The sequence below is a fragment of the Phoenix dactylifera genome, chromosome 16 (genome assembly GCF_051530095.1).
Source record: "Phoenix dactylifera cultivar Ajwa chromosome 16, Ajwa_hap1_PhDact_Kaust_v1.1, whole genome shotgun sequence".
NCBI classification, from domain to species: Eukaryota; Viridiplantae; Streptophyta; class Magnoliopsida; order Arecales; family Arecaceae; genus Phoenix; species Phoenix dactylifera.
In genome coordinates this window covers 2,204,672-2,231,425 of record NC_143205.1, presented here as the reverse complement: position 1 = coordinate 2,231,425, position 26,754 = coordinate 2,204,672, and the positions used below count along the sequence as shown (strand labels likewise).

At 40.7% G+C, this 26,754-nt stretch overlaps 2 protein-coding genes across 3 annotated transcripts; both read right to left on the bottom strand.

Annotated features, from left to right (window-relative positions):
* Positions 1–232: 232 nt before the first annotated feature.
* Positions 233–3,058, bottom strand: LOC103721840 (MYB-like transcription factor ODO1). Its single transcript, XM_008812200.6, has 2 exons — positions 2,671–3,058; positions 233–1,087 (listed from the first exon to the last, which is right to left on the bottom strand). The coding sequence occupies exons 1-2, from the start codon at positions 2,931–2,933 to the stop codon at positions 613–615; spliced, it is 738 nt and encodes a 245-aa protein (XP_008810422.1). The 5' UTR covers positions 2,934–3,058; the 3' UTR covers positions 233–612.
* A 4,002-nt stretch (positions 3,059–7,060) lies between these two features.
* On the bottom strand, positions 7,061–26,148 carry LOC103721841 (non-specific lipid transfer protein GPI-anchored 9-like). 2 transcript variants are annotated; one of them, XM_088712835.2, is made up of 3 exons: positions 25,695–26,148; positions 25,380–25,412; positions 7,061–7,378 (listed from the first exon to the last, which is right to left on the bottom strand). In XM_088712835.2, the coding sequence occupies exons 1-3, from the start codon at positions 26,038–26,040 to the stop codon at positions 7,272–7,274; spliced, it is 486 nt and encodes a 161-aa protein (XP_088568961.1). In that variant the 5' UTR covers positions 26,041–26,148; the 3' UTR covers positions 7,061–7,271. The 2 variants fall into 2 exon arrangements, with proteins under 2 accessions (XP_088568961.1, XP_026666113.4); XM_026810312.4 differs by having other exon boundaries at positions 7,061–7,766; positions 25,695–26,108.
* Positions 26,149–26,754: the final 606 nt, after the last annotated feature.

The window sequence follows — 26,754 nt, the reverse complement described above, 5'->3', positions numbered from 1 at the left end:
TTGCTTGAATAAATGAACTGAAAAGAGACTTGTAAGGTTTTCTTTATTTCATGAGACTATTAGAATAATTTAAATTATTTTGCTAAATTTAGTGTTATAGTAACTGCCTGAATTTTTATATGTGAAATATTTGTGAAAGACAAGCCTTGTATATCCAATAGGGATAAAATTATATGGACATGCGGCCATCTACCTCGTGCCTAGCTTGTGCAATTGGATCGAGCATGACATATATCTAATCATAACTGTTCATTGCTTAAATCATTATAACATCAATTGCCTTCACATATAGACGTCGATGCTAGTATGCATATATACAACATACACATTTACCTTGTATAATACTTTCCACAACCATACTTCAAGTCTTATGGACAAACACTTCCCTTACTCCATAATACATGCATTTGGACTGGGAAGCAAGTACCAGTATGTAAGGGTAACTAGCCTTCTACTTGAATCCCACTTCCCATCAACTAGAATTGAGGGATCCAGCGTTCCTTCCCTAGCCAAATCATTATTTCATTATCTACAATTATCTACAATTTGTTGCTTCGCTCATATCACAGTAACGACTCCAAGATCGTTTGCTTTGTTTGTCTAAAAGCCCAGCTAATTTTCTATAGCCGAGCTCCCCAATCCCATATCTCCTATTCCAAAATCTTGATAATCCAACAGCCACTCGCTGCTCCCTTCCCATGGTAATGGCCCGACGACGCTGCTGTAGTCGTCTTCATTGCATGGAAACATCCATGATTCATCTATGAGAGGTATATCCTCCTCCCACAGGCTGCCAACCACCGGGTCGTTGCTGCTAGTGTTCGAGCTCTCCTCCGGTGGGCTCGAGTTCTCAGAAGAGTGGTTTTGGCCTTCGCATCCTTGTGACTGTAACTGGAGGTCATCTGATTTCGATTCAGTTGCTGCAGTGGATTGCGAGCTTTTCTGCAGGCTTGGTTGCCTGTCGATTGGCTCGTGTGTGACTGGATCGATTCCCATCTTCAGAAGCTTTTTCTTAATGTGAGTGTTCCAGTGATTCTTTATTTCGTTATCTGTTCTTCCAGGCAACTTTGCAGCTATCTTGGACCACCTTCACCAACCAATTAATTAGGTCAAAAGTAGCTGGTGAGCATTCAGGAGAGAGAACTAGCGGCTAATAAGCCTCATGGTAGTAGAAAGGAGATGTTAGCTAATTTCTAAATTCTTATAACTAGTGCTTCAAATTGGTGTATCGATGCAGCCAACAGGATCACAACTTTAACATCTAATTGATACATGCGAAGTCATCCCTGCTCAATTATATGGGCTCTTCTTGAATCAGAAGCCTTGGCCAGAACAAGATATGAAAACATTTCATATGTAATTATCTAAGTGAACGAGATTGAACCGTCATGCGACACGTATAATTGCCTCTTGAGAAATTGGAAGAAGAATAGAATAAATGAAAAATTGTGAAAAGGCAGTAGCCAATATTTGGCCTTAAAATTAAATTTTTGGATTACTTTCCGGGGAAGTATTGGCCTTAAAAGGTATCATGAAATAATATACGGGGGGAAAAGTCGGGGAAAACATGGAAAACCATGATAATATACCAAGAAAAATTTCTAAGTAACCCACCAAAACAAAACAAGGTTTAGGCTATACTGAGGACTAATACACTTTAGAAAGATTTCTAAGGAATAACCCTATTTTTATACGCTGGCCATGCAAATTATTCATAATTTTTGTTTTTTCTTCTTCAAGCCTAGTCATATGGATATTTCAGCATCATGACCGTACGGAGGTTTGAAACATGGATAAGTTTGTGGTCGTCCATATGTGACCTGTCAACCACTTCACCCAAATTTTGTTAAATAAAATGGAAATTTTAATACCTAGTTACTTCTACACCGATGTGACCTAACATCCACAATACTTATGTTTTGCGTTTCCTTCCATTGTCAAGCACTGAAGACGTCGAAGGGTTTTTGACCCAAAAAAAAAAGACGAAGGGTTGATCCACGTGTATAGTGTTGATCCTTGTGTCTAAATTGGCACATCAAAAATTTTCACTAAATTTTTAGCATCAAGCCCATGCTAAGAACTATCATGTCATCCAGACTATATATATATATATATATATATATATATATAGAGAGAGAGAGAGAGAGAGAGAGAGAGAGAGAGAGAGAGAGAGAGAGAGGGCCCACAGAGAAGAGTTAAGAGTTATGGCATGAATATTGTTTGTACGAGTTCTCATCTAGAACTGTGGATTAGGTCACCTTGAGATAGAAAGGAGCACCTACCATGATGGATACTCTACACCATGAGATAATAAATTCCTTCACCTTATAGATGGCAGATTATTTCTCAAAATAAATAAAAAATACATATATGGCAGATTATGGTGATCTAACCTAATATCATGTTCTCTCGTCCTCTACATCGCATTAACCAAATAATAATAGTATTCTTTTTCGTATAGTTTGTAAAGCAATTCTAATATACAATCTGTTTTCCCTCACTTAATTTGTGAGTCCAAATTGGTGACTATGGTTATCATCTCTACGTCATGGTCATATAAATGCATGCAAGGTGAAGGGGAAATTAAGCGGAAAGATAGGTGCAGGGTGCATGGCTGTGCCTCCGTGCGTGCATGCTCAATTGAGGTGAATGAAGAGAAGAGAAGATGACCTATTCCCCAAGCGAGCATGGAGATCGATGACCAGCTGCTCCTCCGCCTCGGTGAGCAGCCCTCGCTTGAGGTCGGGCCGCAGGTAGTTGGTCCACCGGAGCCTGCAGCTCTTGCCGCACCTCAGCAGGCCTGCCAGCTTCGGCACGGCTCGCCAGCAGCAATGGCCATTGGTAAGTATGAAGCTGATGAGCTTCTTGTCCTCCTCCGCCGTCCACGGTCCCTTCTTCACTCCGAGCTTGTCGCAGCACGGCTGCCTCCCCATTTCTCACGCGCAGCTCCGGCGATGCCTTAAGGACTCCGGAGCCATCCCACCCACCCACCAAACTCTATATTTAAAAACACAACCTTTGGTCTCTCTCCTTCCACAAGCCTCCCTCTGAAAGGAGCCCGGCAACTGCAATGACCTGACCGTGTGTATTATTGTTCTAGTGTGATGGTGATGGTTGATGATGTGCCAGCACATAAGAGCTCTTATTCTCCTAAGCTTCCAACTTGGCTTGTTTCTTTTCTCACGCAGATCCCCTCCCTTATTGCACTCTTACTCAACCATTCCATCACCTATTTCGTCATCCTCAAACAGTTGAGTTGCTGTATATCGAAGTGTATATTTTAAGCTGAAGCCCTTCATCTCCCCTGCCCATGACTTTATCGTATTAGTTAAGAGGGATGGCATATGAAGTCCACTGTTGCAGCATGGAAGGAGAGAATGAACACTCCAGTGAATGGACAAGACACTCCAACTGCTCCTGGACCCCCCCATCCGATATGAGCTCGATTGAATGTGTGACGTTTGTAGATTTATAGCATCTAACACCCTAGACCACATATTCATATATGGTTGTAGATTACACCATAGTTGGTACAAAATTTTCGCCATCTTATTTTTTCAAAGAAAAGAATAAGATGGTTTTCCATGTAATAGTTTTCCATGAAAACAGAACAATTAATGCAAGTTAGGTTTGCTGTGTAATGAAAACTTTGTTTTAGTTATATAATAGCGCAATGTATAATAGATTTTGAGACTCATCGCATTAAGAGAGAATTTTTTTTTTTCCCTGAGTCACCCCAGACCCAGATCCTAAGTTGGCACCCTCATCGGCCTGGCGGTCCTTCAGGGAAGATCGCCGCCGCATCACCTTTGTTGCCTTCTACCACCCGTCCGAGCCTGACGACGAACCAAAAGAACTTGGTCGGTTAGGGGGGGACTGTGGCCTTGAGGACTACGACTCTAGGGTTGACTCGGCCGTCTTTCTCGACTGCGGCAACCCCTTCACAGCTCGCGACAGTCGAATCTTCATCGCCGTCAACCAAGAGATGAAGATAGGTCACCAGGCTATCTCGTCGAAGGTCGAATCCGACTCACCACGGCCTCCCAAGTCTCCACCCATCTCAACCACCATGGAAGCAGGGGACCTCATCCAATCCTGCACGTCCCCCTCTGCCGGGAACTGGTAGGTCGCTTCAGCGTGCCCGATTTGCCCACAGTCGTAGCAGAAATTGGGCACATTTTCATATACGAAGGGCTACTACAAAACCTTGGAGTTACCCTTAATCTGGACTCCGAGCAGCAGCGGGGCGGTGGCGTTGATGGCCACCTTGATTCTCGCAAATCCCATCATCCTCTGCTACTCCGTGATGCCGTCGACAGCCAACGGCCGACCGGCAACCATGGCGATTTACAGAATGTTCTCACTCGCCGAGTACTCCACCTGGAGCTTCCGCATTCGAATCTAGACCACCACCGTCTTCACCATGTGCGGCCCTAGAACGAAGTCGAGAGCCCATGACTCTACGGCTAGCAACTGCCCCACCACCACCTAAGGACCACCGGTGAGAGCGATGTCCCGGTCGGCCTTTGTCTTAAAGCGGAGGGCCAAATGATCCTTGGTAAGTGGCACAACCTCCACCTCGTGCTTGGTTTTCCTTCGGAGCACCATGTCTTGGCCCACCCATTCCACCGGAAGCTGGCGGCCAAGACTCCGGATGACCACCACCCGATTTTCCCAGGCTTTTCTCGAGGCGTCGATCTGCTCCTCCGACAGTTTGAGAACCGCCATGAAATGCTGCTGGAGATTCTCCATCTCCTCCTCTGAGGTCCGGTGCGTAGCCCATCCCCCCAACTTCACCCGGCCTTCCTTCTCCTCACCCCATACCGGCGGTCCCCAACTCCCACCGGCGGCTGAGCTCCCCGCCGCCTTGTTCACTCTCAGCCATCCCGGATTGCCCACAAATTTGGATGCAATCGCCCACTCGAACGAACACAACACGAACACTCTTCTCTTTGTACTCCGTTGTTTGCAATGCGAAACGTGTGGGAAACAGGGAGATGCGCTCGGAAAGGAATACTGAACTATTTGATGACCTGCACCAGTATGAACACCCTTTCACTACAAGTGAAGAAAGCAAAGCAGAAATAGTTTGGGAGCAGGGCTCCCTATCAGAAGTGGTTGTAGGATCAATACCCAAAGCTAACGAGTGTCCAATCAGTACTAGGTACCCATCATGGAACCTGAGTATTTCATGTCCGCTATTATAAGCTCGAAAAGTAGATGAAAAATTGAAGTCCTGCCCATATGACTTTAAAGTTCCAATAACACTGTAACAGAACTGACCTAAACCTGATCGATTGCTAGTAGTCGTGTTAGTCATGATAGTCATGATACACTTTAAGCAACAATAATATCGGTGCAGCATGATAGTCATGCAGCAGAAATAACGGAGAAAATTGTATTCAGAATAAGCCGAGAAGGTCGCCAAGAGCAACATAACATAACACAGGTACATGAGAAATGCTTATTGCTTAGTAAGAGCCAGAATAGGAAAAAGAGTTTCCACCGGCCAGAGAGATTGGAAAATTCTCCACATGGATCTGCATTCCATATCAAAATTGATTAATTAGCCTAGTATTAGCAACATTCTAATTCTCTTTACTCCAGCTACTTCTTTATCAAAAGTTTTTGGTGTGAGCACTAGATGCTATCATACTGAGGTAGATGTAATATGTTGTATTTAAATTTAACACTGAAACAGCAAAAACGACCAAATCATTCCATTCTGATTAAGAATTGTCTGCAGAGGATCTCAAAAATGTTGAAGAATAGGGTTCCACAGTCTGCTGCAAGGATCCCGGGAACGCGGTGTTCACTTTTTTCTTGAGGGGAATCAGACCTACTGCACCTGGATCATACATGGGTACACAGTGGCATTTAATTTACCATACATACAGCCATCTTGCCAGAAATCATCAACATCCCTGGCTAAAGATGATCCACACAAGCCATCTTGACATTCTCAACACAGTGCTCGATTAGCAGGCAATTTTTTTGGCTCTAGCAAGATGTTACTATTGATATCACAAATGTGTTGATGATATATGAGCAGAAAGCCCAAACTTTTATTTGTATGTTTCTAAGAATTAGGGCAGCAGATACAGAGTATTCGCAGATTTGGACCCTTGATGAATTGAGCCAGCATTTCAGCACGATACAGAGAGGATACTAGACCAAACTTATCTTGAACAATGCAGTAAATAGACTGGTAAACAAGAAATTTCTGATCAAGGTTTTCATCTCTGCCAACATCTGCAGGTTTAGAAAACCATGTTTTTGATTCACTATCTTCGAATCAAAGGAATGGTTTCTGTGAATAGATACTTGGATCACAAGCCATGACAACTCTGAGGAATCACATTCCAAAGAAGTTTATAACTAATCTAAACTCCACCAGTGCAATAGCACATGCACTGGAACCACCTGGGTGTATTGCAAGCGAATCTACCAAAGCAAACATCATGCTCAGGCCAATTAAATTTAGCATCCAACATCTATTAAAGTTTTATCAGCCACCATGGAGATGGACTTAGCTTTTCTTATTGGTCGTACCTATACAGAGCATGCACTGGGGAGAGAGGTTCCAGCTTCAAACCTGGAATGTGTCAAATTCTCATGAGTGGCAACAGGGTTTCGTTCAAATAACAGAGACCCCCCCCCCCCCCCCCCCCCTCGGTGTATCGTATGAGCATTGGGAAAGTGCATGGAGTGAGCTTAGCTGCATGGAAGGAGGCAAGAAATGCAGGTCTAACCACAATCAAAAGATAAGATCCAACAGACAATGGATAATGAGTGGCAAGAAGGATCTGCTCAAACCCCAGAGGTGGCACCCCCACATTGCCACCATATACCACCTGAACTATTAGGTGAGGGCAAGATAGATAGGTGTGAATTTAAGAATAGGGACCATGGGATAGGGAGTGGTAAGAGGAGCCTGCTGGGTAGTTAGTTCATTGAATAAAATTAAATCTGTAGCGAATGTTTGCAAGAAGAGATAAGAATGGGAACTTACAAGCCTTCATGTAACAAAAACTAATATTTATTCAGCTAAAGAACACGATACTAAGAACAGATATTTATTGATAATACTTCAAAATACGATGAAAAGAGTTTATTAAGTACAGGATCTCTAGCAACACAATGGATAAACACCCCACAAAGTTAGACACAAACAAAAAGATCGAGACTAGAAGCACTGACAACCTACCGAAATTTGTATTCAGATCTCTCTCTTTTTTTCCCTAGACTAGGAGGCTGATACCAAGCACTTCCTATGCAACGACTGACCACCAGAACAAGAGCAAGCTCGCCATGCCTGACATTCCGAACCAGGCTACACCATGTATGGCAGAGTTGTCGTTTTTTGCCACAGAAGAGGCTGAAATGCCATTCAAACTGTTAAAATTTAACCCAGAAATAGAAAACAGAGACTAATTTATGCTTACCTTCTCTCTGTATGTGTGCATAGATTATAGTTTTTTATGGCATTTAAGTAAACAACTTAGTGTCCACCACCCCCAGCATGGAGTAGAATTCAGTCAAATATCATAAGATCCTAACTATTTCAATTGTTCATAGAAAATAAACATGTCATAGTAGTATAAATGCAAGCAGATTAAAGGCTGGACACAAGGCCAGTCGGAGAAACTAACAAATGATGCAAGAGCTGCAACAACAAAGTATAAGCTTTTTCCAGCTCACGACTGCGTGAATTCTTCATAACATTGATAACACAATGTTGGTCTGGCTATCATGAATTGGATCACCTTGAGAAAGAAAAAGATTAGCCACATAAGTACAACAACATTGGAATGTTCTTCAGTGCTCTGGATTTGTTATGTACACATTGCATATTTTAGGTTTCCTGATGTTTCACACACTTATACAACTTTTAGCACTTTCGCATGCAAGTGGTCAAGTCTAACATAACATCTAGCAAAGATTCTATCAATTTATGAAGCCATTCATCATATGTATAGATTGTATATAAAAGAATACATCTAAAAGATATAGAATTATCCCCCAAAGTGAGGTTTCATTCATGTCTCAGATTCCTGTGCCATGTGTCCAAGTAACACCAACTTTTCCAATGATGAGACAAGCAACATAACTATGCTAAATTCTAATTTGCGAGAGCCAACTTTGTGCGACCACTCTGGTAGTGGAAACAGAAAAGAGGTTATAATCCAAGAAAAATAAAAACCAAATGACAAATGACTGGGAAGGGACAAAATCAGTTGACCTGAGAAAAGGGAGCCTTTTGACAAGTTAAAAATGAAAACAATACCACATGAGCCTGTTAGGAGTATTAAATTCCTTTTGAATATTCAAACATAATTTGCAAGATCGAGTTTCAATAAAGGTACAAACTTATTTCGAAAAAATAGCCATCACTACCTGTGACGGTTATGTGAAGCATTGTCACCCTTGAATCAAAACAAATATAACTTCCGTGAACAAAGATATAGCAGTAGCGTTCGCCATCTCGGTATCGGACCCAGTACTAGTACCATTCTATCATAATATCGGTATGCAGTATGGTACAAAATGACGAGGTGTCACTCGATACGGTACGAGACTGCATGCCGGTTCAGTACCGGTACGGTTCATCCGGTATGGTATGGTACCGATCGATATAGCAAACCTTGTGTAGTAATTTTCAACAATGGACTTGAAAGATTCATATGTTGATACATCTGTCTTATGTAAAGAAAACTGCATCCTTTCAAAGTATCCATCGATGTGCAAGTCATTAGAAGATTCACATGTTATGCAAGATACATGCATCACACATCCAGTCAGGAATAAGCATCCTTGTTGCAGGTAGTGCCTATCATTCAATTGAATTTTAAAAATATTTCAGATTTATCATGTATAGGTTTTTCCCCAATTTTGTTTTGACTTCAAAAGGAAAGGGAAATTTCTTACTTTGCCACTATAAAGGATGAGTTTTGAACAATTTGAGCATTCTCTCCCCTGAGATTACCAATGCATCATTTATGATCTTTAAATTTTCTTAATTTTACATTTCTAAATCTTGTTGCCAAGATGATAGACCCTCACACATGGCTTAGCTCCATATATGGGCTACAACAAGATGCTAAGAGATTGTTTAGTTATCTGTGACATTTGTTGGAATCAAGGTTTGCCATCTCAATATAGGATCATGTATTTGTGCCACACTAGCACAGTATCGGTATGGTACGATACAAATTTTTTTTGGCATACCGACAGACATACCGAGTCGGTATGCTATCCATACCAAGTACCAATACCGAACCGATACAGTATGGTACACCCTATACCACCCGATTTGGGTCTGTACAGTGTACCTTGCTTAGAACAGATACTCAAAACTTGATTTTCTATAAGACAGGTTATAGAAAAATAAGGGGAGACCTGTTTATCATAAAACTCATTTTTCCAGTTCACGATCTGTTGGATTTTGCAAAGACAAGTTTCATGATAAGCAACCAAACATGCATTTTCCATAAAACCCATGCGTTTCAGATTTCACATCAATCCATTTTAGTAAGATGCAAAACCAAACGACCGCTAGAAATGATTTGATATGCATTTGACAAATTATATCAGTTATAATTATGATGGGCAGCAACATTGATGTATGCTAGATTTGTTAAGAAACAATGAGAAATCAAAGAAGGAAATATTATGTACATCAGACAATTCAAGTTGTCAACAGCTCTTAGCACTTTGGCATCCCTCTTCCTTGGGGAGAGGTTACCAGTTCAACCTGGACAGTGGCATGGTGGCATTTCCAGCATATCCATCCACAACAGGAAAAAGAAAAGAACATCCAAGTTACCTAAAATGTTGTCTAGCTATCCAAGAAAATACAAAATAAAACTCTTGTGCTCAAGATTACAGTCAACATGAAGAGTATTTTCTAAAGATATCGTTTCTCTGAACTTTTTTGACTACACAATAAGGACCAAAGGTCAAGTTGGATGTGCAACTAATCTAAGATCCAAAAGGATTTCAGGATGATTGATGTAGTATGCAAGTTTTAAAATCCTGTGGGATGCGGTTGTCCTAGTTTTCCTGTGGAACGAGACGTGCCGCTATTCTGCCCCATCCTGACACATGGGATAGGGGATGTCCCAAGACATACCAATCGAGACGCTAGGACAATAGCAGGATGGTCCTATCCCAACACTCGGGATGATACCCCGTCCTAGTGTCCCATGGGACATCCCGTCGGGACTCGAATCCTTGATAGTATGAACAGTATTAATATTTGTTAGAGGGTGGCAACTATGAAAAAAAGAAAAAGTTGGTGGAGATCATCATGCATCGTAACTTCTCCCATTAATCAAAAAGCTTTTTGGAAATATTAAATATTATAGCAAGGTTTTGAATACCAATTGGATACAAGGCATCTCACCATCTTCAGTGCCGAGACAAGGCACCATCTGGAGTGTTGGGACAGGACGAGTCAGGAAATGGACCGCGATAGGTCGAGACATCCACCATCGTAATTGTCGAGATCAGGGACATCCCGTTCCATAAAAAAAAGCCCTATCCCACAATATTTAAAAACTTGTAATTATAGTAATACATTATGTTTTCCTACTTCATGAGATGAGTCTTTAACATTCACTCCTAAATGTTCTTTCCACATTTTTTAAACCACTGTCACTTAATCAACATCATTTTACTTGGTGATTCCTACATTCCAAACACTGCACTATCTAGTTCCTTTTCGTGGTCATTTCATTACTGATCCTATCCACAACCAGATCACAAATACACTCACCCTCGTCACAATAATGGCAAGCTCTAACAACTCTATAGTTCCTTCAAACAACACTAGTGGGAAGTATGATGATTTCTCTACTCCATATTTTCTTCAGCATTTGCATAAATTAGAGAATATTCCCATCTCTCGGCCTTTTGTTTGGAGACACTTATCCATCTTAGTGTCATGCTATGTTAAGGGCATCAAGTGCCAAGAATAAACTTGGCTTCACAAATGGTTTTATCCCAAAACATTTAGTGGGTCAGATGCAACAACATAGTCATATCTAGGATCATCAACTCAATTTGTAAAGAACTTGAAAGAGGTGGGCTACATCTAGAGCAACATAATGATGCAAAATATTTTGCAAATTTGATAATTCTATGAGACGAGCTTAGTGCAAATCAGCCCAACTTACTTGTTCTTATGGGATTATGAAAACCATTCATGCATATCAATAGGTGAGGCAAACTATGCAATTTTTAATGGGGTTAAGGACATATTCTGCTATGGAAAGTCAGGTATTTCTCATAGATCCAATACCACCAATGAACAAAGCTTTATGATAGGTCTTTCAAGAAGAACAATGAGAGATCTCCGATTTTAATCTTCAATCAAGGGAGTTCGTTGCCTAGCTGCTCAGCCAATCCACCAACTCAAGTTCATGATTGTGATAAATGTAAAAAAAATCCCTAAGAAAAATTTAGTCTTAAGGTAATTGACGCTATCATCCTATGTTTGACAACAGTCATTAGGTGGGCTACATGATTGATAAATGTTACAATTTGCATGGTTATCCTTCAGGACAACACTTGCACAAGAGTGATTCTTCTACTTCTTCCTTCACGAATCTAGTTGCAAGTCAAAGCTCAGAAAAACCATCTCCAATGTCATCTCAGAATTCTTTTCCTTTTATGCCCAAATAGTGTTGTCATTTGCTCGATTAAATTCTAATTGTTTACTGCACATGGTCCACTAAGCAGGTACTTCTCACTCAACTACTCGCCTATCAGATATATCTCTTTGTTTAGTTGCCTCTACCAAATTTCTTAGTTTGGATTTTAGGCATTAGTGCAGTAGATCACATGGTAGTATCTTTTGATTGTCTTAATTCCAGTAACTTCTCAAGAAGTCCACCTTCAAATTGTCGAATTGGAATCAGATCGCCATTGTCGCTCTTTCTCCTTCCTTTTTTCTAAAAGATGCCTTTGTAGTTTCTTGATTTGGTTTCAATTTGATATTATCTAGCAAACTAACCAAATTAATTGTTTAATTAGAGTAAGGAAATCTCTTTATCAGCAATGAGACTTTATAAGCATCCATCTTAGGCACCTTTACAAGCCTTATCTAAGTCACAAGTTGGAATGAATATTTCTTCTATTTCTTATTGTGATGTTATTCCCTTGACAAAATAAAATTCTCATATTCATTTCCTTTTAGTTTATTTCTAGTATAGGCCCTTCCATTTGATACATGCCAATATATGGGGGACTTGTAAAACATCTTCATTTAATGAATGTCATTGCTTCCCTAGTATTCTTGACAATTTCTCATGTTGCACAAGGGTCTATCTAATTCATTATAAATCTAATGCTCGAAAATTGTTACAGGATTTCTTTATTCTTGCAGAAACCCAATTTAGTCAAAAAGCTAAGCAAGCATTGACAGAAATTTGACACAACTTCATTTCATCAGGAATGGAGGGTGTTTCATCAAACTAGTTGCATGGATAGACCACAATAGGATGGAGTTATTGCGAATAAAAATACTCGGAGGGAGACTATCCTAACTGCTGCCTATCAAATTAGTAAGAGCCCAACATACCTATCTGCTATTCAAGTATACTTTAAAATGGTTGTTTTAAGTTTTATCCTCATGCCAAGAGATGCATTTTCCTTATATGGTAAGAAAGCTTACATAGTTCTTGAGCACCTTTGTTTCATGAGATATGGTGTATCGTGAGACCATAATCACATTGTGTTCTCATAAAGAAGCCCTTCAATGGTTGTTCTACCAAATCCTAGTTCTAAGGTCATGGCTCGGGATCAAGATCTATGCTATCATTCCAATTAGCTACTTCAATTGAAAAAGGACCAAGGTTTCAAATACTGGTACTAGAAGTTGTACCGATTTTTAGTAGAAATAGTATAGTTCTAGTCACCAACACAATAAGGGACTGCATCCCATAGCACCACACTATGTACCGATCCAAAAGATCCCGGACCGGTATGGTACTATTTGCATAGCCCGTACCAGCAGTATCCGAAACAAGGTCTGCAATTTCGGTAGCAAGTATCGTATCAGTACTTTATTGGTAAGGTACAGTACGATGTATTCTTGTACCGAAATAGCTCTCCAGCTATTTTTCTCAATTTTTATCTCAGTACGCCTCGATACAGTCTGTATGCCTCAGTACGGACCAGTACTCACCTCGAAAAACCTCGGTATAGGTTGGTATACGGGCAGTACGCCTCGGTACGGGTGGTACAGGGCTTGTACTAAGTTGAATTTAAGTTTTGTATCGATTTTCTTTCGGTATGGTACGATACGCTCCACATTGGATGGTACAGGATAGAACAGCAAACCATGATCTGAAATCTTGGATGAAACCCTACTTATTTAAGAAGATGCATCAACCTTGCTATTACCATGAGATGACCTTTACAATCAGAAGTTATTTTAGCGCCTGATCTTGGTTCAAGATGCTTAATAAGAGAATCTCATTAATTGCCCTTCCTAAGGGATTAATGATTTTAATTGCACATCTTTTCCAACTCTCTCAATCCAATCTCATGATCGTTCATATGCCTATCTGTAAGCATGTTCCACCCTTTTTCCTAGGCAGCCAATGATCCTAGGTCCCAAAATCTATGACCAACCAAAAAAAAAATTCAGACATATGAAGAAAGTAATAGCTGGACTCTCACGACCATTCCACATTGAAAGCAAATAACTGGGTGTAAATGGGCATACAGGAGCCAAATTTGATGGACCAACTAATGCTACAAACATGGTTTGTGGCAAAGGCTGTAGTCAATGAGAGAGACAAGACTATAGTGAGAACTTCACAACCGTTGATATGTTGATAATTCCGCATAATTCAAAGCTCGTGACTCCAATTTTTGGCATTGGCATAGGCTAGATTTAAACAATACTTTTCTTCATGGGGATTTGCATGAGGAAGTTTATATTCAAATCTTCTTGCTTTGCATGACAGGGGGACTCATGTTTGTTGTTTGCAAATCATCATATCTACACGAGGAATTCTATATGCTTATCCCACCTAGCTTTGCATGACACGAGGAGAATCATGTTCCCCATCTGCAAAACATCAAGTGAGTTAAAAGAAGCTTCAAACCAATGGTTTTCTAAATTTTTTCATTGCTTTCATGATGCTCCATATGTTCAATCAAAGTCCAATTATTCTTTTTTCATTTGCCATCATAGAAATTCCTTGATAACTATACTTGTCTATCTTGATGATGTGATCCTGATTGGCAATGACCCGTATGCCATTAATCAGTTAAAATTTTTTCTTCATGGCCGCTTCAAATTGAAGACCTAGACCAATTAATATACATGCATGCATCCATACATGCATGCATCCATACATACATGCATATATGCATACATGCATGCATCCATACATATATATATATATATATATATCCTTCAGTTAGAGATAGCACACTCTTCTGATGGGATCTTCTTATGATAGCACACACTAAATATATTAGAACTCGCTTGGTTCACAGGAAGAATTTTACAGAATTTTATCTCACTGTTTCCTTGAAAGCTAATGCTTGGGTATATTATAACTAGGAAAATAGTTTTGGTATGTTTGATTGGCCATGGAAAAATGGCATAGAAAGCATACTTTCCGAAGTGACTTATGTTTGGTTGAGCGGAAAGTTGTGTAAAATACCTTTTATGCCCTTAACAAATTGACTACAAGAAAAAAAAAAGGATATAAGCACTAGGATTAAGGGTATTTCTTAAAAAAAAAAGAATTTTACCTAGCCCATGGGAAAGTGGGTTTCCTATATCCCACATGGGTTTCTATTTTCCATGGGAAGTGGGAAACTAATTCCCATGGGAGGAAAACTTTCCGATCTCTCTCCTTTAATATCTATAACAAAACATAAGTCACTTTGTCATTTTCCCCTTGACCACACTTTTCCCCCTCCTCTTCCCATAAACCAGCAAGTCCTGACTCAGTATCAATTTATTATCTGTGCTGATGTGCTTTCTTGAGCCTTGCGGGCTACTTGTCAGGAGCGGGAGTTGAAGGCTTATATTCCAGCCCCCGAAGCCTAACCGATCTCTCACCTCCTTTTTGCAGATGACTGCCTCCTTTTGGCTAGAGCAAGGATGAGGGATGTGCAGGCCCTTGAGGGGTTCTAGAGAACTACTATGAGGTTTCAAGTCGGAGGGTGAATATCTACAAGTCTACCATCTGCTTCAGTCCGAAAACGGAGATACAGGTAAGGCAGGAGATCAAAGGGCTTCTTGGTATGAGGGAGCAGGAGGAGCCTTGGAGCTACTTGGGTGTTCCTATCACTAGGAAGAGGCTGCGGGTGTCAGAGTGTCATAGTTTGTTACAGCATATTCAAGAGCGGCTGGAGGGTTGGAAGGCGGCCTGTCCATGATGAGCAAAGTGACTCTGATCAGGCTGGTCCTGAGTTCTATGCCTGTATACCTTATGTCCAATACAGTAGTTCCGAAGACTGTGCTGATGAGTATAGAGCAGCTTCTTCGGAGTTTTCTATGGGGATCCTATGGGGGTGGCCACAGTGTGCATTTGTTGGCTTGGGAAACGATTTGCCAGCCGACCTGCGAGGGAGGGTTGGGGGTGCAGTCTCTTCTGATGAGGAGAGAGGCGTTGATTGCCTAGCATACAGTGAGATTTGTCTTGGAGCCACAGTATTTCTAGAGTCAGGGGATGACAACTCGATATGGTCCGGTGTAGACTGGTGAGGCAACCCAAAGTGGCCGAAGGTGCTCCTCTATCTAACAGGAGATCTGCAGGTATGTGCCTATGACCATGTCTAACTCCAGGTGGCTGATCGGGGATGGGCGGAGTGTGGATGCAATGGAGGATCCTTGGATAGACTCACTCCCGGTGTGGCTCTGGCCGACTATGGTCAACCTCGGGGCCCTAGATGGACTTCGAGTATGCGGTCTTCTTCGCCTAGGAGGGGATGGGTGGGATACCATCCAGATTGGTCGGTTGTTTGGGGATCATCTGGCAGAGAGAATCCAGTTGCTTCCGATCCTGGGGAATGCCAGTCCAGTCGTCAAGGTGTGGAGTACATCCTGCAAACTCAGGGTCGGAGTAGGTGATGTCGCCTGCTTACTCCAGAGTGTGCAGCAGCCAGGGTTGGACTGTGCCTGGATCTGGTGATTTGGTCTCCACACGAGGGTGGCCTTAATCCTCTGAAAGGTGGCCTGAGGCCGGCTCTCGACGAGAGTGGTGTTGTGTAGGAGGGGACTGGGCATTCACCCCTAGTGCCTTAAGTGCTAGGTGGATGAGACTGTGGACCACATCCTGTTCCAGTGTGAACGTGCTAGGAGGGTTTATAGGCTAGCTGCGCCCCCGCCAGACGTTTGATGTCACTCAGCGTCTTTCCTGCAAGTGCTCAAATAGTGGGCTATCACCCCGCAGTCTCAGCAGACGGGTATTGGGGTGACTTATACTGCTTATCAGATCTGGCTAGCCAAGAATGCCTGAACTTTTGAAGAAAGCTGTCCCTCGCCGAGGTTTGTTGTGGAGCGGGCCCGGGCTCAAGCAGCAGAGATTAGTTAGACGGATTTCTTGGCTGAACCTTTGATAGCTCAGAACACTTGGGGCTTTACTTCTGCTTATATAGCATCTTGATTGGTGTTCATCACCTGGGAGCCTCCACCTCCGAGTTTTCTTAAGGTCAGTTTCGATGGATGCGTGCAAGATGGCGGCAGGAGGGGAGGAGCAGGCTTTGTTATCACAGGCCCGGATTCCAGGAGGGTTGTGGTTGCTCGTTGCCAGATCTTCGACACCTCGATCTCGAAGGCTGAGCTGAGGGTGGCATAGATTGGTCTAGGTTATGCTCGGCGTGTATTGCAAGCTAGAGCTGTACTGCTTAAGGGAGATTCGGTTACGGTTATTGGTTGGGTCCAGCAGAGTGTTGGCGGCATAGGTGAGTACCACCCCTTAATTCAAGACATCCGAGCATTGGTCTGTGGCGAGGTGGCCTTTTAGGCTAAGCACATCTACAAAGAGGCCAACGGGGTTGCCGACTAGATAGCTTCATACGTGGCCAACCACTCTAGAGACACTCTTTGGGTTGGAGAGAGGGAGTTACCTAGTGCGCTCTAGGATATGTTTTCTTTTTACCTTATCGAGTAGAAGATCATATGCAAACCTAGATGTAAATATATAAGGATTGGTAACTTTTTTAGGAAAACATCGAGTTTGCATTGGATAACTTGAAGCTAAAAAATATCACCGATGAAAAAGTAACAAAACTGCCTATTTTAACTTGCTCGTAGTCAAAGAGTGATGTCGAGATATTCGCCAAAAACAAATATAGCTGTCATCGATAAGAGGCATTTCCCAAATACAACTATAGCTGGCATTCATTATAGGCGTTAAATTAACTTGTAACCTTGAGAATATATAGTCAAACTAGCCACATTAATTTATATCCTTTTAATAAAGTGAACAATTGCTGAAGGCACCAAAGTCATGTAACTATTTACTTAATGATGAATGAGAATCAATCGAGTCACCTATAGTATATCATCTCAAGAACATCTCATCACGTCTGATGTCATGGTGCCAAGAATGAAGGCAAGGTTTGCCAGACCAATACCGAAGGCTATACCAACCAGCTATCAGTTCGGTATGATACAAAAACATGCCGTACCGAGCTTAAGTGAACTAGAGACAACGAATCGAGAGAACAGGAGGGGAGAGAGGGAGAAAACCCTAATGATAACCCTATAAGGAGGAGAATTGGGTGTGCGAAGAGAAGACGAAGGGGAGAAAGAGGGAGAGGGAAAAGGAAAAAAATAGAAAGGCATATGGGGCATTGACATCGATCAAGTGTTGTCAGTGTCGACATTGGTGTTGATTGAGGGCATTGGCTTTGGCATTGATGTTGAACGATGATGGTGGCATCATCTCAAGTATCGGCGGAGCATTCAGCGACTGCATGGTAAGGCTTCGAAGCTCTAATCAGGCAAAAGGAGAGAGAGAGAGAGAGAGAGAGAGAGAGGGAGAAGGGGGCAGAGAGAGAAGGGTTTGAGGGGGTCTCGGAGGTTTTACAGATCAAACCATCCCGACAAGTCGAATCATCCTGGTTCTTGGTTGGGTTGGGATGGTTCGGCAAATCCTGAATGAAGGCTTAACATCATCTACTTGTCAAAGATACTATAGTATAACACCTCGTGTTGGTCATCTCAATCATTATATCTAGCTTCACATAGGCTGCATAATTTGCTAAACAATAAGCAAATTATATCAATCTTTAATGAAGATCACTGCACTGTGAGTATTTCGGACATACTCACGACCGTATGTAGTGAGACGCCAGTGCACCAAAAAAAAAAATGAAGATCACATGTTGTTCAAGCCAAGGCAAAGTGCTTATCATACTCACGCACCTTCTCATTCTCCTTAATTAGGATGGTTTCGACTTTACAAATATTGAATGAAGGTTGTTCACTGGATGTTACAAGGAAAGTGCATTTATACTATCCACGAATGTAAAATATATAAGCAAAATAGGAACAATAACACATAAAAACAAAATCAATTAAATCTATCATAATAAGTCACATATAATGCTACTAATAAACTTCACAATCCTAATTGATCATGAAACACAAAAGCATCTCGAGCCAATGTCCTGGTCACTGCCTCCTTGGGCCAACCAACATCACTTGTTGGTAAATAGCCTAGAGGGATCTCCTCCATTTGCTCTTGTACATAGTTAGTTTCCCCCTTGATGTGCTTCAACACTTTATGCAACTTTAGTCTCTTCTACCAGTGTGACGGCTGAAGTATATGATTTCAGGTTTCAACAATACAAATGTTGAATAAAGCTTGTTCAAATGATTGCACAAGGAAAAGTGCATTTATGTTATGCATGAATGTAAAATATATAAGCAAAAGAGGAAAAATAATGCATAAGAACATAACCCATTAAATCCATCACAATAAGTTATATATATGCTACTCATAAAATTCACGATCCTACTTGATCATGAAATGCAAAAGCATCCCGATCCAATGGTCTACAATGCCTCACTAGGCCTACCAACATCTCTTGTTGGTAAAGAGTCTGGAGTAATCTCCTCTAGTTGTTCTTGGACCTAATTTTCCCCCTTGATGTGCTTCAACATCTTATGAAACCTAGGCTCTTCCACCAACATGACGGCTGAGGTATATGGTTTCAACCATACAAATGTTGAACAATGCTTGTTCACGGGATTTCAAAACAAAGGTGCATTTATGTTATGCATGAATGTAAAATACATAAGCAAAATAGGAACAATAATACATAAGAACATAATCCATTAAATCCATCATAATAAGTTATGCATATGGTACTCATAAACTTCACAGTCCTAACTAATCATGGAATGCAAACGCATGTCGATCCAATGGTCTAGTCATTGCCATCACTGGGCCTACCAAAATTTGTTGTCAATAAATGCTTAGAATAATCTCCTCCATTTGTTCATGTACATAAGGGTTTCCTCTTGATATGTTTCAACACAAGATTTGCTGAATCAGGCCGAACCATCCGGTTCAAGCAGTACCGAACTAACCAGGGCGAAACCGGGTCAGTTTGCCATTTAAATTCGGTTCCGGCTCCTATGAGCCGAAACCGCAAAGGGACCCACCGGAATCGATCCTTTTCGAGTCGAAACCAGCCGATTTGATGCTGACTCAATGCGAACCGGTCGGTTTGCACCAAGTCAACCCGGTTTTGACCGGATTGACTATGGGCACTGTGGCATTATTGCGGCCATTGCAGCATTATTGCTACAAATGCGAACCGGTCGGTTTGCACCGAGTCAACCCGGTTTTGACCGGATTGACTATGGGCACTGTGGCATTATTGCGGCCATTGTGGCATTATTGCTACATTGCCACTATGGCAATAATGCCACAGTGGCCGCAAAATGCCTTTAAAAGCCACTGAAGGTGTTGGGAAGGCCCAAGAAGGCCTTCCCAACGGAATTTAACACAGGCTTTGTCACTTTCTCTTTCCAAAAAAGCCACAAACAAGATTCAGACTATCAGAAGAAAAAGCCAAGGCAAAATAAGTTGTGCTTTCTCTCTCCTATATTCTTCATTCTTTTTTTTGAGAGGAGGCTTGAAAAAATAGCTCAAAAATTATAAAATAAGAGAAAATCATGCCAAATTTTTTGATTTGGGCTTGATATTTTTTATATGGTGTAAATCTATGGACGATGTACACACTAACATAAAAAATTTTAATTTTTGGATTCCATATAATTTTTAAAAATTAAAAATATATTTTTAGATAAAAAAGGATATTTTTAAAAAAAATGTAAAATCAGAAACATATTTAAGGACATGCAAGTTACTCTCTATAAAAAAATTTGGTGTCCATTCATTCAAATTTTGATTCAATCATGCGCACAATAGCCCAATCCTAAATTTTTAAAAAAAATGAGAAATAAGTAGTCTTTTATGCATGTTCGAGAGCCTAGAAAAATATATATAGCATTTATTATTGGATCTAAGCTGAAATTAAATTTTAAAATATTAATATTTAAAAATAATTTTAAATATAAAAATAATTTCAAATATATAGTTAATTCCAAAAATTACAAAATAATTAGTAGTACATATTAGATAATTCAGAAGTAATATATGAGGTAGAAATCATATTTTTCTGAATTTATGATATATAAATTTTTTTTTAAAATTAAAAAAATATTAAAATATATATAAATAAATATAAAAAATAGGGTTATGTATTAGATAAATCAAATACATTTTTTGAGATAAAAAATATTGACGTCGTATTAATATTTTGTTAATTTTAAATAATTGATAAACTGACATACTTGATAAATCTGCACGAATGAAGCCATCAAGGAAAAAAAGATCCAGAGCATAATATTGGCTAGAAGCATAGGCAAATGCTCTCAAGCCGGCACCATTGGCAGTCCAACTGGTGCAACACAGAGTTTAAAAAAGGAGTGGTAACAAGGTTGAAGCAGCACTTCGCTGGTGGTTATTCCGATGTATTTATATATCGGAAATGCCCACAAAAGGTTCAGTAGCTAATGAAGAAGCACTTCGCTGATTTCAGAGCAGCAAACGAGAAGATTACCAAAATGAAGGCGGAGGTGGACCGTCGAGCGGTAGAGTCACCTTTCTATCACTCCAGAAAGTCAGAAGAGGTGTCTGCTCCAAATGACGAGGAGGCACTGATCCAAACTGCCATGCAGGCGAGCCTGAATGATCAGTGATAGCTGGATGAGGTGGCCCAGCATAGAGCTCGATTTGGACCCTCGTACTACGAGTCAGGCTCCAGTTCTACGAACAGCAAGGCAGTTGATCAGCTACAGCCATAGGAAACGCAGTCACCACATAACTCTTTGTCCAAGACACTCTCAGAGATAGCCAACTGACAAGGCCACTACACTATCCGGTGGACTCGGCTAGGAGGGCAACATAGCCAAATAGAGAGAAGCACGAAGGGTAAGAATACAGCTATCCAGCACACCAAAAAAAATAAAAGGCACCTGTAGCCCTAATGAGAGTATCAAAGAGTCTTGGAGCAGCAGCGATGACAGTTTCGATAGTCATGGATCTGCTGGCCATGAAGAAAGTGGAAGAGAGAAGACCACTATTTATGAGACACAGTCGCAGAGTGGTCCTCAATATATCGGTGATCCCAGTTTACGCATGCTATACACTAAGGAACCACGATACACGATCTGGTAGAGTCCGCGATGATACGATTGCATATAAAACACAGGCTTCTCGAGGTGATTCAGGAAGACACAATGCAGCTACAGATGACCTCGCACGTGGAGTAGGATTCATAGATGTATCAGATTCCGAGTCGTATACTGGATCCTATTATCTACAGCCACAGGCAGCTCATGACCCATACAGATACGGATATGGATCTGGTGCATATGAGGCATCTTTTCGTGGCTACTATCCTAGACAGCCCAGAGCATCTCACGGGTAGAATTTTGCTACCGATATATTCGGATGGGCCCCTCCACAGCCGTATTATCAACCAAAGGACATCTGTCAGAGCTAAAGCTTCAACGAAAAATTCAAGAGTGCTTATGACCCGGCGCGCGTTCCTTATGGGATGAACGTTCAAGACTACAATGTCATTTGGTTAAAGGATGGGTTGATATGTCTTCTGACTATGCTTATGATCCAGATATCTAGAATAATCATCGCCACTAGATCCGATTTTAGATATCGGTATGTATGTTGTACTTTAAATGTATATCAGTGATTATATTATTTTATATTTTTTACGTCACTATTTAAATTAAGGATATTTTATGTTATTCTTTGTAGCATACAATATCTTACTAATCAATTTATGATTTGTATAATTTTAAAACAATAAAATGTATCATTAGATTAAACCGAGATCATAGAAATATCAAAAAATATCAAGACAACACCAAACAAAAAGTCAAATTGCACTTAAAAATATTGAAAAACTTCAAAAAGTATAATTACCAATTAAATATTCTTGAAAAATAAAAAAAATTGGGTGTGTCGGTATGGAACCGACACGCCCTAGCCGTACCGGTTCTGGTTCGGTACCGAACCGTACCGACCGTCGACCAGTACGAGTCCCAGTACTGATTCGGCAGTCCATGCTTCAACATCTTATGCAACTTGAGCTCTTCTACCAACGTGACGGTTGAGATATTGTACAAAATATGATATAGGAGCTCTAACATGGACAATGTTCAAGTTGCTTATAAAGTTTTGCACCAAATAGCTTCTCAAACAGCATTACAACATGCTATATATTCCGCTTTTGTTGAAGATATAGTTGTTGTTCTCTACTCGTTGAAAGCTTAGAAGATTGCTCCACCATATAAGAACACATAACCTGATGTACTGTTATAAACTCCCCAATCTGCATAATAGCAATGTTGCTCCCTTAGAATGGATCCTTGACACCAAGGTATATCGTCTTTTGTACCGCATAAGTTTCAAAGGATTTGTTAGATAACCACCAAGTTAACCTAAGATTATGATAACATCCACTAAGGCTGTCACTCCAACCCATAAACCTGGTACCTAACCAGGACCCAACTTGGATGTGCCAATGAATTGGTTAAGTATGAGTCCAAAGTCAGAACGAATGAAAATTTTGGATCTGGTCTATGAAAGATATACCTAACTCAAACTCGGCCTGACCTAACCCAGCAAAGCCTAGTTTGGTTCCTAGCTAACCCCTCACAAAGTGGTGGTATCTATTTAATAAGCCAAGCACCACCACTTTTTGGGTGGTTAACTGGGCCAATCAATGCCCACTTACCCAGCTAGCTTGGTCAAAGGTATTTCGAGGGGGCATAACTTTAACCGCTTGGTTAAGCTCCGTTTCCCTCATTTTCTCCCCATCTGACAACCTTCTGCCTTCACATTTTACATTTTCTTATTGCTGCCTTCTTTATCGATATAAGTTAACCACCTAACAAATGTTTTTTCCCACATTTTTGTTGTGGTTAGCTGAGCAACAATCGAAACACTTTTCAGCTTCATGGTTAAATGTCTAAGATGTGGATGCCGATGGCTAAGGCTATCCACCCCCTAGTTAGCTATCCAAGAATCAAACTAGGCCTAAGGGGATATATACGGGCATTGATGTGAGGTTTCAAGAGTTGAAAACACCTAAACCGACATGGTCCTGACCAATTACACACCTAAACCGACATGGTCCTGACCAATTACCTAGTTTATTATACGCACATATGGATAATATTAGTTGTACTTATATACCTTCTAAGATCTTAACATAAAAAACTTTGTTTTATATTTAATTGGGGAGGAAGAATAAAACTAATCACAGGAACATATTTAGGAATTTATGTTTGACTTTAATTTAAGTATATCATTTCAATTTTTTAGTCAATCATTGTTATATAGTTAACTGTCAACTACTTGTTCAATTGTAATGGAAGAAACAAAAACATGGTCATGTTTTCATTTTTAAAGCATGAATTGGATGTTCCATTTATAAACATTCCCAAGAATGGATGATTTTAGCTTGATTAGTAACTCAAGATATATTACTTGGTATCCGATGGGAACCTGGAACTGAACCACACCCAACCCAAATCCAATGCACATTTGGTGGGGTACAAGTCTTAACATACCCAAATCCAATTCAAAGACCCGATGGGTCGATGATATTTTTAATACCTACACCCGAACAGCACCTTCAACGGGTCGGATTTGAAACAAATATGACTGCCCTATGACTCAATACCACATCAAAATAAATACCTACAAGTGTAAAGCATCGTGTACATAAGACCGTTGACTCCACTAGACTATGGGACACTATCTCTTTCTCAACCATTGACCATCGATCATCACTTAGCTTCAAACCCTTATCAATTTGAGTATCCATCAGTTTACAATTTTCTATTTCAAACTCTAACATTCTTCCAATACAAACCTATGCCAACCCCACTAATCTTTGGATCTGTTTTAGATGATTCTGACACCTATATATAATTGTCTTGAATGTCTTTGTAGAAGAAGACAACCACAGGGGAAATTGATGTTTGATTTCAATAATTGAAACAATTGACGATAGGCTTCAATAATTGAAATAACTGATTATGATTTCAATAATAATTTTTATATCATTTCCAGCAACAAGCCCGCCTGGCTGCAACGAAGTATAGGGAAAAGAAAAATAAGAACTCTCCATGATGTGAGATATTCCCAATTTTTCAGCAAAAGAAACAAATGGAAAACCACATCTTCTTAGGAAAATAAGTTTCCCAAGAAATTTTCCTTGCGAGCAAACAAATGCTCAAGAATACCATTAACATATAGTACAAGGAAGTGAAATCTTTTATGCTTCATATGAACCAATGGTCTTATATTCATAATAACAAACATAAACAATGTGACGACTTTATGTAATTTCATAAACCATTACCGAAAGATTGTAGCATCTAGCCTGAATACTGCATATGTAGTATGTCTGACATTCAGGCAGTTGGTATTCCATAAACATTTTAAAAAATAAAAGAAAATACATAACATGCAACACCAGCAACAATAAGAGCAACAACAATAATAATGACATGAGAGGATATCTATGAAGCACTAAATACTTAACAGCGATAATTATAATTTATTAACAAATTAACCCAATTAGCAAGACCTGCAGCTGTAATCCTTAATCATAAACTACTGCATACTTAATCAGAACATAAACTCTTCCAGACTGAACAATTCCAACCAACAATAATAGCCAATATCATCTAAACCAAGTTGCTTCCAAACAGGGCCAAAAGAAACTTATGATCAAGCTGAAACCCACAATCTTCAACTTAATTAAAAAAAATTATGGCACAATCGGCATACCTGTAGTAGCATTGGACCCAGACGGAGTCGAAGCTGCAAACGGGGAAAGAAAAACACCCAGAAAGGACGGTCGATTAGACGGGGTCAAAAAATGAAAAAGGAAAAAAAATAAAGAAGAAGAAGAAGAAGAAAAAGAAAAGAAAAATTCAGGGATTTTTGTTTTATTAAGGAACTTGGTCGGCAAGAGATTCCATCCACGCGATCTTTATCGGACGGCTCAACTGATCCGGATCAGATCGCGAGAGAAGGACGCGGCGGAGAAAACAAGGAATGGCAAGGTGGGAAAGGGAAAGAACTCGATGACGTTACACCTACCGGTGGCGGTGGTGTTGGACTTGGAGCAGATGGACGTGCCGGCGTCGACGCCGCAGTTTTTGGCGAGCTTGAGGGCCTGCTCGATGTCAACCTTGAAGGCCTGGAGGACGGTCTTGTCGTTGAAGAGCGAGCAGAGGCAGGCCGTCTCATCCTTCGCCGCCTGCTTCAGCGGCCCGCAGCACGACTCCGGCGGGCTCGTCGAGTTCAGATAGTTCGCGCACGGCACCAGCTTCGACGCGCACGCCGGCACCTGCTGCGCCGATCCGGTCACCGCCGCCATGAGCAACGCCACCGCCAGTGCCACCACCGCAGCCGCCGGACCGCCATTCTTCCCTCGGATCGCCATCTCCGCTACCGCCGCTCTGAACGCCAACGCTGATCGGATCTGAACGCCAACGCCCCCCCACCGTGCCACGCTATTTGTATAGCTCGCTTTTTTCGGGGTGTGGCGAACCGCGCAAAAGACAGCTGTTTCGCTGGGCCACCCGGCAAAGAGTGTGGATGCCAGCGCGGTCCGTGAGTTGGTGCGCTTTGGGTCTGCCGTCGCTTTCGAAAATGGAGTGGGAAAAGCGTGCTCCCACGCCGCACCGGCCTCCCAAACAAATAAAAAAAAAATGTGAGTTTCCAAAGTTTTTAGATTTTAAAAAAATTATAGTGAAACCCTTCTAATTTTGAACATCTTGTATTTTAATTTTAAAAAATTTCCGACCAACCCTTCAACTTTCCAAATCGTCCCAAACAAAACTTGTTGTTTATCTCCATAGAATGGTATCATGTGACCACTAGAACCAATCGTGGGTCAGGCTTTGAGTGTAAAATATACTTATTTTTAATCGGACTCCAAGCCGAGCCTATTTAAAATTAATAATTAAATATTTTTTTATATTAGTTGTTTATGGGTGAAGCTAATCTTAAAGAATCCTTAGCATATGACCGGTGCTTTAAGAATCACCCGCTGCACGGATCTTAAAGCACTCCAAACATCTTCATTCATCTATCTACGCATATTTTAAAACATTCTTAATATATGATCTATAGTTAAAGAATAGCCTTTTCATTT